Source organism: Poecile atricapillus, chromosome 2 (assembly GCF_030490865.1).
Source record: "Poecile atricapillus isolate bPoeAtr1 chromosome 2, bPoeAtr1.hap1, whole genome shotgun sequence".
Lineage (NCBI taxonomy): Eukaryota > Metazoa > Chordata > Aves > Passeriformes > Paridae > Poecile > Poecile atricapillus.
Genome location: NC_081250.1, coordinates 23,379,711 through 23,394,362, shown reverse-complemented (window position 1 = coordinate 23,394,362; position 14,652 = coordinate 23,379,711). Strand labels below are relative to the sequence as shown.

General features: G+C 34.9%; 1 protein-coding gene across 6 annotated transcripts in view; it reads right to left on the bottom strand.

Annotated features, from left to right (window-relative positions):
• Positions 1 to 14,652, bottom strand: part of AKAP9 (A-kinase anchoring protein 9) — a 105,292-nt gene that overhangs the window by 72,444 nt on the left and 18,196 nt on the right. For 5 of the 6 annotated variants that reach the window (XM_058833683.1, XM_058833681.1, XM_058833682.1 and 2 more), the window contains exons 2-3: positions 8,200 to 8,454; positions 50 to 94 (exon numbers count right to left, since the gene is read on the bottom strand). In XM_058833683.1, the coding sequence (XP_058689666.1) occupies positions 50 to 94; positions 8,200 to 8,454 (300 nt within the window). The remainder of the gene's footprint in view (positions 1 to 49; positions 95 to 8,199; positions 8,455 to 14,652) is intronic. The other variant, XM_058833686.1, reaches the window with a different exon arrangement.

The following is a 14,652-nucleotide window of genomic DNA, read 5'->3' as shown; positions in this document are numbered from 1 at the left end:
ACAGAAAAGGTTGAAAGAAAAGCTAGGAAAAGCATTACTTCAGTCTTACCTCAGAACTGTAATCTTCTACTGTGGTGGAAATTTCACTTTCTGGCTAAAATAAAATATTAAAATATTTACAATGATGGCACTCTAAAAATACTAAACAAGACATTTTCCATTTTACAGTAATTGAAAACACCAAGGTGTACATGAATTTGGCAAGAGTATATGTACAGCAATGGTCGCCTTCACTTGCTTGAAATCCCAGATTTAATAAAGTCATTTTGCTACTGAACTATAATAATGACATGATAAAATCTTCAAACACCTACAGGTGCAGAAGAATATTCTGGAAATTTAACTTAATTTTCTGATATTTATTTTTCTTTTTTAAAAAGAACTAAGAAGTACCATGAAAATAACTTTGCTCTATCAATTTTACCTAATTAGGAACTTCACCAGCTTAAGAACACAATCTTGTAAAGAACAACATTTTCATACATGCAATACTTTTGATGTTGACTAGTATTTTAAAACAAACACTCATCCTTCATCTTCCATGGAAACCAAGGCATGGTAAATGGTCAGTCTCGAATCTTGTGATCGAATGAAGTAGAGGAATTAAAGGAACAATGCTTTAACCAACTGAGCATAAATGTGCCATGGTAGACACCTGAATGAAACGCCGTGTGTCTTGATGAACTACATAAACTGTATCAAGTTTGAGAATCAAAACCTCTGTGGGAAAGATGCAAATTATGTCTATAAGGTGCACTATCATGGAATAAAGGTACATGAAAGAAAAACCTGCGAACTTGAAAAGTGTGAGTCAGAACTACTTTGGCAAAAATGATGTGCCCATAATAAAAACTTGTCCAAAATTCACTTAACATGTTAGCCAGCTTCACATTAAATCTGTCTCAATTTTATATTGAGTTCTGTCAGGCTTAAATTCAAAGGACCATGGTATGTTTTGCATCAGTAGACATAAGTAAAATTTGGAATGTCAACTGTGTTTCGTTTAGGTTTTTTTTCAAAGTAATCTACCACTCAGACCTCCTGAAGTTCTACAGATTTTACAATCCTAACAACATTGATTCTACATATTTTGAATCTGAGATGCAGGTCCAGAATGTAATTAACCTAAACAAAAGGTATTGTTTTATGTACAGAGTGCACAACATTACTTTAAAATGTTTATTTGGAAGTTAAAATTCATACAATACATATAATTTTAAAAAGTAAAAAGAGGTCCACATCAAAAATAAGACACAAATTGAAAGAGAAATCAAAATTATGTTTCAGAACTCTAGGGTGACGAAAGTGTTTCTGCTATGGAATACAGAATTAATATTTAAAAATACTTCATTTTCACACAAATCTATTTTATTAATATTATTTATATTTATATGAGTATTTGTGTATATATACATTTATACAAGAAATTACATCTTGTTTGTAGTCTATGTCCTTAGTCTAGGACAAAATCCTCCAGAAGAAATAAAATCAGAGAGAACCGCATTATTTTTTTTCATAACACAGATAACAAATATATGGTTGTTATCTTACAATTTTTCATGGTTTGTTCCAATTCAGGAGTCTTCACAAAGAATTATTAGAAGCATTCCTACAGAAGCTCAAAAGAGTTACTGTGAATGTGCATGTATATAGCTAGATCTAAGAACTCTTCAAATCTTTATATACAGCATGAAATATAGGCACTTCTCCAACATCTAAAAAACACAAACAAGTAGTCTGACTTCTTCAATAGTTTTGCCTTGTACTGCTTTTGAATGATAAAAACAGTCTCTTAAGATGAAAAATGAATTTGTACATCCTCAGATAAATTCTACATAGATAAACGTAGTAGATAATTATAGAAAAAGGCAAAGAATTTGTAGGTTGAAGCTTAGGCCAGAGTGATAAAATATGAATTCTCAAAGGAAGTTCATTACTGAAAAAAAATCTCTAATTTTGTTATGGCAATTTGACCAGATTTGATATTTTTTTAAAAAACTTAATATATTGCTGGTCCTTTCTGAATACCAACATAAAATAAAATTTAAAAAGTCTAAAATATATTTTACAAAATTGTCAAAACCCACATAGTGTTCCATCAGTTTAAGTATACAATGTCTGTAAGCAGCATAAATAATCTTTCTAAAATGCCAACTTCAGTCCTGGATTTAGATAGTTGTTTGCATATTAAAACCAAGTATTTTTGCCAAGGGATTCTATGATTTTGAGGACAGAAAGATGGCCAAATGAACCCCAGTTAAATGCACCATCTCCCATGCTAAGGGGATCATCCAAACCCTGCTAAAAACCAGCTAAAGAGAATTCAATCCTATGACCTGGCACATTAGACTCCAGACTGTAAGACTTCATGTTATTCTTTCGCTATCAGAGCAACATTACAAGTAGTCAACATTTTTAGGCAGTCATCTTGCCCACCAAGCAGCTATGTTGCTTCCTAAGACCTGACCAACTCTATTTCAAAATGCAGTTTCTTCCACTCTCAAGCCACCTGTTCTGTATACTTCAATTCTTCTTTGGTCAACAAAAGTAATCAGGTTTTACATAGTTCATTTGAGCACAGGGGTCAGCTTGAAAGGAAATAATTTCAAAAAATTCTTACTACACACTCTTAGCAACACAAAATCTTTTGACAGGATAATGCCAAGAAGGCTACTTATCAGTTCTCTCAATGCTTCATGGCATTTGAAACAGGTATTTGTTACACCCTCACAGTTGTTTTGCATGTATTCTATTACCTATGTCCCACATGCTATGTGCAGCATTTTCTTGCTGCAGACAGTTACTCTCTTCTGGTAAAATATTTTAACACCTTACTTAGTATTTTCTTCTGTGACAATGTAGTTGATTGTTAAAATACATTGAAGAGACATCTCAAAGACTCTTTATAGGCAACTATCTCCTTAAATTCTGCAGATGGTAACTTTAATGATAACAGTATTCAGAAAATTTTAAAAAGTTCCATCTATATACTTCAGAGGAAATACTGCAAGATGATACAAAAAAAAGGAGTATCAGCCTGTGGAATACGGCAGGCCCATTTTACAGTAATTTGTTTCTCTATGCAGTTAAGCACTGCTGAAAAGTCATGTTCTTGGACACTGGACACCCAACAATATGCTGAGATTCACAAAACAAAACTGAAAAACTGAGAAGTGATTTTCATATTTCTTTGGAAAACTCCCTTAGGTGACAATAAAACATTTCACAAGAACCAACATCCAGTACTAAATTACTCAAATCACAATGGAAGAAGGTATAGATAGAATATTCATGGAACAGAATTCTACCTGAAGGAAACTACTGACTTTTTTATGACCTCAGTGAAAACTGTCACAAAAATATAACTACAAAAGGCTGGACTAATTCTTGACCAACTTATTTTGACTTGGACATTTTCAGATGGGTTTCTAGAAATTAACAGAGTATCACAAGAGAGTTAATTAAGGAGACTGTGACTAGAAGTGAGACAAAGAGAATGTAAACAGAATATCCCAGACATAAAATCCTCTCTAGGTCATCCTGAGCCTTATGGGCCTTTAATACTTCTAGAACATTCTGAATATGAAGGGCTATTCTTTTATATTGCCTTATCATGCCTTCCTTAGTTCCTAATATCAAAACCATTCATTTAAAATTCCCTGGTGATTTATGACCCAAATCAATTTACTATAATCTAATTTAAACCAAGTGCATTTTAATGGAGATAAACTGCTGCCAACCTGAATATAACCTGCAGCAAGGCAGTGAACTCTGCAGTGTGTAAACTTCTGATAGTATCAGAAAACACCATCAAACAGCAGTGTAACCTAAGCATTCAATTAGGTTTCTATTCTTTGGTAACATGGCTTTACAAATGTTTAATCTAAAGTGAAATACCCTGTATTTGCAGAGACCATACCCCAATACAGCTGATTTCTGTGCCAGTAAATCTATTATATATCAGCATTTACAGATATAAAGGAAGGCATAATACCAGAGGTTGTCTTATGAATTGAAGAAAATTGGCAAGTTATCCTGGCAATTTTCCTGCCAGATGGTAAATGGAAAGAATAACTAGCTTCAGTCAGAACCATATGCTGCTGAGAATTTACTACCTTCTCTTGTAGCACTGACTTTACTATTGAACAGACTATTTCCAAACATTTGCTTTTCTTCATTCTTTAATTTCAAAACGTGTTTCAATGGATGCTATATTATCTGAAGTGACAAGGCTAATTTTCACTATATTTTAGTTATCTGTATCTTTTTTTCAATTCCTCCACCTTACTGTACATCCCAGAATAGCTCTTTTCTAGTCAAAGCCATTAGTTGCTCTTTGTTTTCATGCTTCCATCACAGGAATGTCTTACCACATTCACCACTCACACCTTTTCTCACTGAGGCATCCTCTCTATTTTTCCATACTGCTTACACACTTCCATATTTTTCTCAATTTTCTTCATCAGTTCTCAAAAAATCCTACCCAGTGTTTCCTTCTTAATCACTTGCTAATCCTTTATGTCAAAGTATCAAACACTAACAACTGGAACACCTTATAGAAGTAAAACAATGAACATGGAGCTATAAACTTTGTCACCTACTTCAGTTAACAGTTAATCTATTCTAAAACTATTACCAAAAGGATTTGTCCTTTAAAAAACGAAAGACGAGTTACTAATCCAACCTTAGTCAATTAGCAGGTATTCTTCCTCACAGAACTTTGAACTTTTCTTTTCTAAGAAGCTTTGTATAATAGCTTTTACTACCCAGGTGACTCAAGGACAATTTTACTGTGACACAGATTAATTTCTTTTGCTTTCCTGGCATCAGGACATTCTTGCAAAGCAGTGTGCTCCAATTCATTGTTTCAAGACTTCCCAGAAAAGGTGATCTCAGCAATTATTTACCTTAGATGCGGCTTTTGCTCTCTTCCATTTTCAGTTGTAGAAGTCACAAAAAGAAGCAATCCTAAACCCAAGATTTTAATTGATTCCAGTTCATTTTATAATGTGGTCTAGGTTATTTTTACTTCTATATGGAAAAGGACACTATGGATGTCAACACCTAAAGATATCAGGGTGCAACAGAATAAAGACAAAAATATTCTCTTTGTGAAAACAAGACAAAAAGCCTTCAACATTAAACAAGAGACTTTCACTAATAAATACCATCTGGCATTTCTCTAAGAACTCTTGTAAATTGTTCCTCCAACAATGGATGGAAAAACTTAGAGATCACAAATGAGTTCAGATGGAAGGCAGAATGTGATGGCTAAATAATGATAGTTCTTCCAAATAGTTTTTGCAACTGGAGGGAGTACAGGGGGATAGGAGAACCCACCCTTAGGAACACAGAAGGGTAAAAAAAAGGAAATGGATAACTGCAAAAAAACTTCTTTGTACTCTAAACACTTTTGTCCTCCCTGAGAAGAAACTATTCTGCCTTCGCAAGGGAAATAACCTCCCAGAGGAGTATCTCTATTTCACTTTCTGATATTCATATTGAGTAAGAGACCCCTTTTTTACTTGTTTTTGGACATGCTAATTCCACTGGGGACTTAAAATCGTACCAGAAGAACTGCAAGGAGATAAACTTCTACCCACAAAACTACCACAGAGGAGCCCAGCCGAGATTTTTACATAGACAGGCAGTCTAGTCAGATGTCCTGAGTCTGTATTTTGTGGTACAGAAAGAATTCTAAAAATCAGTTCCAGTAAAAGGTAAAATAAATAACTAGAATCAAAGTTTAGCTAGAAGATGATCCTGCATAATGCTTCCAGTAATCCTGTCTCACTCTTCTGACACAGCAACCTACAACGACTTAATGTTGGGTGAAAAAGCAAACAGCTCAAAGCTGTAATTCTCCCCTTGCAGAGATTAGCCTGAAACTGCCTATTACATTGGCTGCCATTTCAACTCAGCAAGCTCCAATCCAATTACTGTAATACAGACTCTCTGTCCAAATCATTGCACTTTTAAGACTGAAACCAGTAAATTATGCGATTCACTGAAAGAGTTTTTCCTCTTCTATTAATACTGCAATTAATACTGCAAAAGCTTTAGCAATCACCTTCCAATTACAAAATGCTGATTATTTATTTAAGTAATGTGAGTAAGGAGGCTACAGACCACATTTAACAAAGAAAAATGCTCTCCCAATTGGGAGTGGGGTGGGGTTTTTTTTGTGGAAGTGAATACTGGTTCAAAAGTCACTAAGTAACTCAACAGAGTCAAATTACAAATCTACATGATTCCCATGCTTATTCTTTTAAAACTACATTTTAAAAAAGAAACAAACAAACAAACCACCTTCCCCTCAAAAAACAGAAACCCCAGTGCACCTCCATATTTATTTATTTAAACAAAAAGTAAGTTGCTTTGGGAATAAGACAGACCTCAGAAAAACCATACACCACCTTAAGAATGTACGTATGTATACAATCTTTAGCAACTGCAGTGCAGATAATTCTTCCATTTCTAAAATCATCTATGCCTTGTACTGTATGCATTTAGAGGCCAACACAGGCCACTAGGACCAACCTGATCTAATTAGACCTGCTTTGAGCACAGGATTGGACTAGATGACCTCAAAGGTCCCTTTTAACCAAAGTTATTCCATGACTCTGTACTTTACCCTGTTTCTCCCGCTGTAGTAGAGGTATTTATTCTAACAAAGGACATACATTAGCAGAGTCCATCCGCAAGTTCAAAATATATTTGATCAAGGAAATTACTTCATACAGTTGTCATATTTTTGTAGACAGTTGTCATATTTTTGTAGACTATTGAATTACTAAAACAACAGTTTAAGTTGTTTAACAGTTTAAGTTGTTGTTAAGTTGTTTAATTAACAGCTAATTCTCTCTAAACACCGCTCTTCCCTAAGCAGTCCTCTCTCATTAGCTGTAGATAACCTGATTAATTTAATAAAGTACATCTTTCTCTTTTCCTAGAAGGCAAAAAAGTCACATCTTCATCTATGAAAATAGTCATTGTTATCAAATTTCTTACCTCCTCCAGGAAAATCTGAGTTGAGCACAGTTTTATTGAGTTACTCCAAAAAGTTTTGAAGCCCTAACACGAGCTTTCTAAGAATTCATATCAAAAGCACATACCTACAAGGTTCAAAACATCTATTGTATTGAGATATATATATATATATAAAATCAATATATGCAATCTAGTGTATGTATTATAGGCTTAAAACTGTAAAATAAATGGATCAATTACTTTACAAGTTTTCATTTGCATGTATGATTTAGTCTGTCTGCCCCTCCACCATGTTTTTTGGGGTTTTTTCAACAAAAATGCAAAAAAAACTTCAGAAAGTGTAATTTCTCAGTCCTCAGTTGCTGGAAATTCAATAGTGGAGGCAAAATAGTTACAAATGGTCTATCCCAGCACAGGACTGGCAAGTCAAAATGCAGAGCATTCATCTGTACCACATCTCTCAAAAATTACTGTATTCATCTGCACAGAGGTGGGAATCTGCATTGAGATGCTTCCTCAGAATGCCACTCATGTCATTTCAGGAGCACTGGCTTCAAGAATGGAGTAAGTTATTCAGTAAATAATATCAGCCTTTCTTGTCCCTTCTATCTGTAATGACATTATATGAATTCATGTCCACTCAGAACTAAACTGGACTGCCAGTGTATGTTACACAGCATCTCCCAAACTTCCCAGAGCATGTACTTTCAGCCAATAGCAATTAGGATTATATTTCATTAAGCAGTAAAAGTAGGGTAACTGTTCATCAATCTCTTAAGCCACCCAGTCCTAGAAATCACCAGTAGTGATTTCTAAATTCATCCCTTGTCCTCATTAACCAGAGTGACTCAAATTACATCATGAATACAAGAAAGATGTTTAGGTTTGCATTTTGGTGTAGCCCTAAGTGCAGAGAACAAAAATCCACTTCAGTTTGCAACTTCTAATAGAACAAAATTAATTTATGCACATTTAAGGAGTATAGCAGTACAAACACCCTTTCCATACTCTACAGGGAACTGGCTACAATAAAAAAAATTATGCCAACAGGCAGGTAGAAAGTGTCTTCTCTGGACATACTAAGACAGAAGAAAGGAAATAGCGTGCAAAATCTCATCCAAATCCTTTATTCCCACTCTCAAAACGAATGGATTATTTTATACCTACTCAACCCCAAAAGTGACTATTTATAACCTGAGACAAACTTACCTCAATGGTGTAAGCCTGGGTGTGCTTGATAATTTCTCCACTATGCAAAGTCCTGATAATAGCGAAGTCAGCAGTAGCAGCTGCTCCCCTTCGACTGCTGCATGTGGATATTTCATCACTTCGAGATCGATCAGTTTCAATCCCATCTTGCATTGATTCTTCATCTTTGATGTTTGCTGTTTTCTTCTTCTTTTTCTGCTTCTTTGATCCATTTTGACCATCAGTTTGTGCCTTCCGCTGCCTAAATTGGGCAAGCTGTATAGAAGACAAAATCTTGTTAAAGGTGAAAGTTTTTCTCTTTATTACCAATGACATCCTCTATAAAGGCTTACCCACTATTCTATATAAAGCTTCAAACTAATCACTACAGAAAACAAGCTGAAAGTTAATGTTACATATGTGAGACAAACCCAGATTATTTTTCCATTTACATACTTTGCTATAACAAAATCTTAAATGTAAACCAATTCTCAGTTAATTAATTCCTTTTCAGTTTCATACTTGCAAGTTACTGTTCCACAGACTGATATCTAAAAATCAAAACATTCAAAAGTAAAGGTACAAATGTCATTATAAAAGACAAATGCAACAAAATAACATGATGGCATTTTTCAATTTCATAGAAACCTTAAATAATTTACAGAAATTATATTTCATTTTTATTTCAGAGACAGAAAAAAGCACATTTTTCTTCCAGCAAGTATCATATGAAGCTTTTAAAAAAGTTTGCTATAACACAAAAAACTAATCAAGTTATTGAAAACACAAAGAAATAGCAAAGTAGTAAAATATGTTTTAAGGGAATACTCTAAAACCAAAAAGTGAGCAGATTACAAGACACACTACCTTGTAGCAAAACATGCTGATGAATAAAAAGTCACAGGTGAGCCAGGCACACAGTTTAAAAACCAATTAGAATGTAAGCTATTCAAATACGGTAAGACACTGCCTTTTGTGGAGCTTATCACTTTTAATCACTTTACAGTGGTTTACACAAGAAAATCCATTTAAATTATTTTTTTCTTAACAAGAACAGAATTTTTGTTCAAATACGAATGACAAGCACATTGGGGTTTACCAATTAAAATTCAAAACTAAAAAGATCTTATCAATAAAATCTGAAAACAAGAATCATTACTTTCCAATTGAAGCATCCAACATTAAGTGCTACAATACATTTCATAAATGTAGCTCCAATGTAAAGCATACAAATAAAGACCCTAAAGTTTTAAAATTTCAACATCAACTCAAATATCATGGTTTTTAAAATAAATACGCTGCAATTGTAAGAAAACAAATATAGAAAAGATAGCTTATTTGCTCATGATATTCACCAGTCGGGAAAGCCAGGCTTCCATCCAACTTCTTCAGGAACAGCCAAACCGAACAGGACACACGGATCCCCTTTCCCAGTCACGGTTTGGTTACAGTCAAGATGTCACCCGAAGGGCTTTCTAGTTCTCATCTGGCCCCAAGAGAGCTGAGAAGCCCCAATCTAAATAAAAGCATCACTGAGAGATCAGCTCTGACTTGTGGCTGGTTTATGCTTTTGTCCCTTTATGTGTATTTTTTGTGGGTTTCTTCAGCCTCCTCTCCTTTCTTAGGACGATGGAATGCTTGGCATATGGCTCCTGCTCTGTTTATAGGAGGAGGACCTGAACATTTGCTGAGCCAAATATGCTCACCTAAGTACTTAATATGTACCTCCTCCCTACTACTTTTCTAATTAGTCCAACTTTGTGGGTTTTTTCTATTTTTAAAACATGTAACTTCTGTTATTTCACAAAAAATCCATTGAATTAAAAAATTCTAGAAAGGAAAAGAAAGAACAGTCTCCTTCTACTTCAAAGTTTAAGAGAAAAAAAACCCAAATGAGCCAAGCAACCACCCCAAAACCAAACTAAAGAGAGACAGTTGTTCCCTTAGGATATTACTACGTTTTTCTAAAACTGTAAGTTTATCTCAATGAAAAATTTTCAGTTTATCCAAAAGAAAAGCAGAATTTGTTCAAATGTCCCAATGACAGAAAGCAAACAACCTGACTTCATGTGCAACTACTGAGAGATTCTGGTTTTTTTTAATGTTTTATTTCTAAGTAATAAACAACATGTAGTGCCACTGATCAAGAACTCTCTTCCCCAACTTGATTGAAACCTTCGGTAATGGAAAGTTAAGTTGGCTTTTTTAAAGCAGCTTTACAGTCTTTATTTGTCTACAAAATTAGACATGCAGCTCAAGGACAAATTAATTACTCCTTGTCTCTCCTCAAGTATTTTGCATATTTTAACTGAAGCATCTGGGCATGCCAGATTTCCCTCCTTTCAAAATTAAGTTGTTGACTTTCACTTCTTCAGAATTAACAGATTAAAATCAACCATGGCAGTTATAAGCAGATCCGATTTTTTTTCTGTCTAAACACTGATGAAGATGAGCACATATGAAAGCTAAACATGTGAAAATGAAAATGTTACATTTTGTATTACACAAGTTCTCAACTGACAAATTCCATATGAGGATCTAGAACTTTGGAAATAACTGCACTAGTAGTGATGGATGCATGCACAAATCATAGCACTTTTAACCCCACACATTCAGGTACACACAGAACTGTCCGGCTACTAATGCAACATAACTTTAAATTCATACTTTTAATAAAATTTTAAAAGCTAGGAATAAGAGAAGCGGCACAGCAAAAAGCTACTGCTGACCAAACACTTTCTGTGATGCTCACATCAAAACAGGGGAGTCTCAGATACCAAATTCTTTCTTATAAACTACAGTCGAGGAACTATCATTGTTCCAATGACAAGCATGGAAAAGTCCACCAGCAGTCATGGGAGCCAAAGAACACAAATTCTTTAGAATTAAAATTTTCAGTTAAAAAGAAAAATACTTCCAGATTTTGTATTTCTAGAAAAATAGATTTTTCTGGTGTGAACAAAACATGAAACAAATACACACTGATACAATATCATATCCTGTCTTCCAGGAACACTAGCATAATTATGCCACAACTAAGCCTGTGGAGAACTCAATGCTGCTTCCATCAGCTCTGAATCTGCAGTTTTGAAGTAATTCAATGTCAAGTCTCTGCTGAGTTACAAACATTGCAAGCAAGAGACAAGTATGTAAGTACAGGAGATACTCATGGAAGAGGAAGGATGCAAAGAAACTGAAGCTCAAGGACACTCAGAACAGGCTCTCTGCACTGATACACCTCTGAGAACCAACAGAGAATGAGAACCTTACCCTGGGAAAGCATTGGGAACACAGTCACTCATAATCTACTTATCAACGCTTTTAGGCACATATGAAAACCAATCCAGAGCATTTTTATCACTATTTACCTATCTGTCAAGACATTGCCTCCAGCTTCTGCCATCAAGCTGGTAAGACCTTGCTTGGATCCTGCAAGGAGTACTGAATCCCATTAAAAATTGCATCTGTGTTTTTCAGGAGTGAAGAACAATAGATTTCACTCCTTGACTCTCAGCATTTGCAACTGAATAAACTAACAACCTGCAATTCCCAGCTCACAGGTTTTTTCAAGTCCTGCTTCTGGGCAAAATAACAATACTCTTGGAAATAACAATACTCTTTGAAACAGCATGTTCACTTCATAGCATTTAGAAAAACTAAATTGTTCTCTGAAATATTTCTATCAAATATCCAGTGTGCAATGAAATGAGAATGAAAATATGTTTATTTCTTTTTAATGCATAAAAAGAGACAATAAAATTTTGCAGGAATAATTACTTGTTTATTTCCAGATTTTCAGAAGTGCCATTTACAACAGCTACTCAGCTTTACATCAGTTTGAAAAATGGGAAATGGATATTAGCACTAAATTCTGTCACAAGATGTTGTCTCTTATAAATGGAAATACACTGAGAGTCACCAGACTACAACAGAGCAGCATGCAAACTGATAATGGGTATACTTTCCAAAATCATTTCCCACAGTAAAAGAACAATTTAATAGAAGAACTTAGGTATTCAGATGATATATGCATTTATCTAGTTTTAGTTGTAACTTCTTACTCATGAACCCCAAACCAACATGTTAGCACCAATTCCCATACCACAGACTGCACCAAAATTACCAATCCCCTGGTACAACGTTATTTTCACTTTTAAATGCCAGTATCCTCCAACTGGCAGAAAGTCAGAAATGTGGAGGAGAATCAATCGCTATTAGGAACTAAATACTCTTGAGACAGAAGGCAACTAAGTTGCAGAGTGGAGGGGATTACTTGTGTAAATCATGTCAGCTGCATTATTTACTTATTCAGCTGCCTTCAGCAGATTCTGACCTTTGGCACTTGTGCCAGCAATCTGGACTGTTGGGTTACACTGTCCATTGATTAGTTTCAAATATGGTCTGACTGAACTATTTCTAGAGTAAAAGTCTAAAGTAAAATAAAATTTGGCTCCAACAGAATGCAAAACTTAATCTCTTAAGCACTTAAAAAGAAGTCTGAACAAAAGCTGCAACACTTAATTACTGCCTATATACTAGTAGAAGACAATACTGAAAAAAATCCCTGAAAATCAATGAAGCTACATTTGTAAAGCATCAATAGCTGTATTTTTAGTTCACATGCTTAAAAGACTTTTTAGAACAGAAACACATTAAGCACTACTGAAAACTGGATGCTGCTTTACAAATGCTTATTCCTCCTTAACATTCTCAGATTATGTAGCAGATCTGGATACCCTCATTTTCAGAGGTATTACAATTAACAGAAACTGAAAGTGTTCAGTGCTTCCAAAGAAGGGTGTCAGGAAATATTATAAAACGTATTTGCTGTAATTATGGTTTAAAAAAACCCCTTTTAATGGTGAAGAAATTCATAGGTATAGCAAGCACATCCTGTGTAAGTACAGTTGTACAGTCACACTTCATGTACCTGCACACAAAAATTATTAGAGTCAAACTTCAACTTTCTAAAGCCAAACTCATCTCCAGTTCAGTGCTATGCAGGCACTTCTTACAGAAAGAGCAGGGTTTGCTCATCTCTCATAGCTTCTCGAGTATAAAACCCTTATTTCTTTTTCTATATTCATTTAAGGAAAAAGTATAAAGGGATGAGTCAGAAACTTACAGACTGTAAACAAGGAACCTCAGACAAGCTGCTACAAGCAAGTAATTACACTTTTTTGTTTTTACACAGTACAAAAAGAAGCGTGAATGGAAATCTACATCATGATTTTGCATTTCTCAACTACTGTAACTTAAAAAGATGTTCCAGACACTGCTTAAGCTTCAGATTAATATGTCCTCACAGACAAAGACTTATTTTTTGTCAGAAGTTCTCAAACAGTGTGGTGTCCAGCGGGAAATGCTCTGTGGCGGAGCTGGTCACACATATCACTCATCCAATGTACAAAGACAAGGACTTCTGAATCTTTGGGTGTCTAGCTAAAAACAGTAGTTAGTGGCTGAAAGACAAATTGACAGCCCTGTAATATTCTTTATAAATTATTTGGATAATAAAATTTAATACATCTTAAGCAAGTTCACAACAAACTGGTGGAAAGCCAAATACAGCAGAAGGAAGAATGACCATATAGTGAGACCTCAATGTGTTGGAAGCCTAAGCCAACAAGAACTGCATGTAAGTTAATAAAAATAAACATCATGTCCTGTACCCGGGATGGAATTATCCCATTTACATCGCAGTAACAACTGGGGATTAATGGGGGTGACGTGTAGCTCTGCTGAAGAGGACCAGAGTTAACCTGGCAAGCTACACCAGTGAGCAGCAGGCCCTGGCAGCAAGGAAGAGAAACCAATAAACCTTGAAATTACTCTCAATGCCTACCACAGTAAATGACTAAAACATCAGTTTGGTGATTAAATACTTATGGTATGACTGAAAAGACCCCATGCAATCCTGTTTTGTAGAACAGAATTTGATAACAATAATACCATTTGTTATTTGAGACTGCTTCACAATACAGAAAAATCCCAGTAAGACCAACAAACAAATCCTGGGTCCAGTGCTTCAACGCAAATGTTTTATTTAAGTGTAGAAAGCATATTTTAAACTTTTGATTTAGCAGACTGAAAATCTCCACAGGAACAGTTGCTGCAACTGAGCATAATGAGGGTACGAAAAAGTGAAATAGAATTTTTTCTCAGGTGTCACTTGAAACTTTCTACCAACACAATAGGCACAGATTTGCCTCAAAAAGGTGTATTTATCCTGCATATAGAACAAATGCTACAAAATCCACTTTAAGCTGCACTTGAATGTATAACATGCATTGTGGCAAACTGTATTGTGTAAGTGGTAACTACGATATATCCCAGGCTCAGACAGACTCTGTCTGCAAGTATATAATAACACTTGGATGTATCATGAAACTCTTGATAGATCATAACCAGACCAGTGATAAAAAGGCTCAGGCTTTTCTAATTAAATTGCTCCTAATCCCCCATCTCTGAATG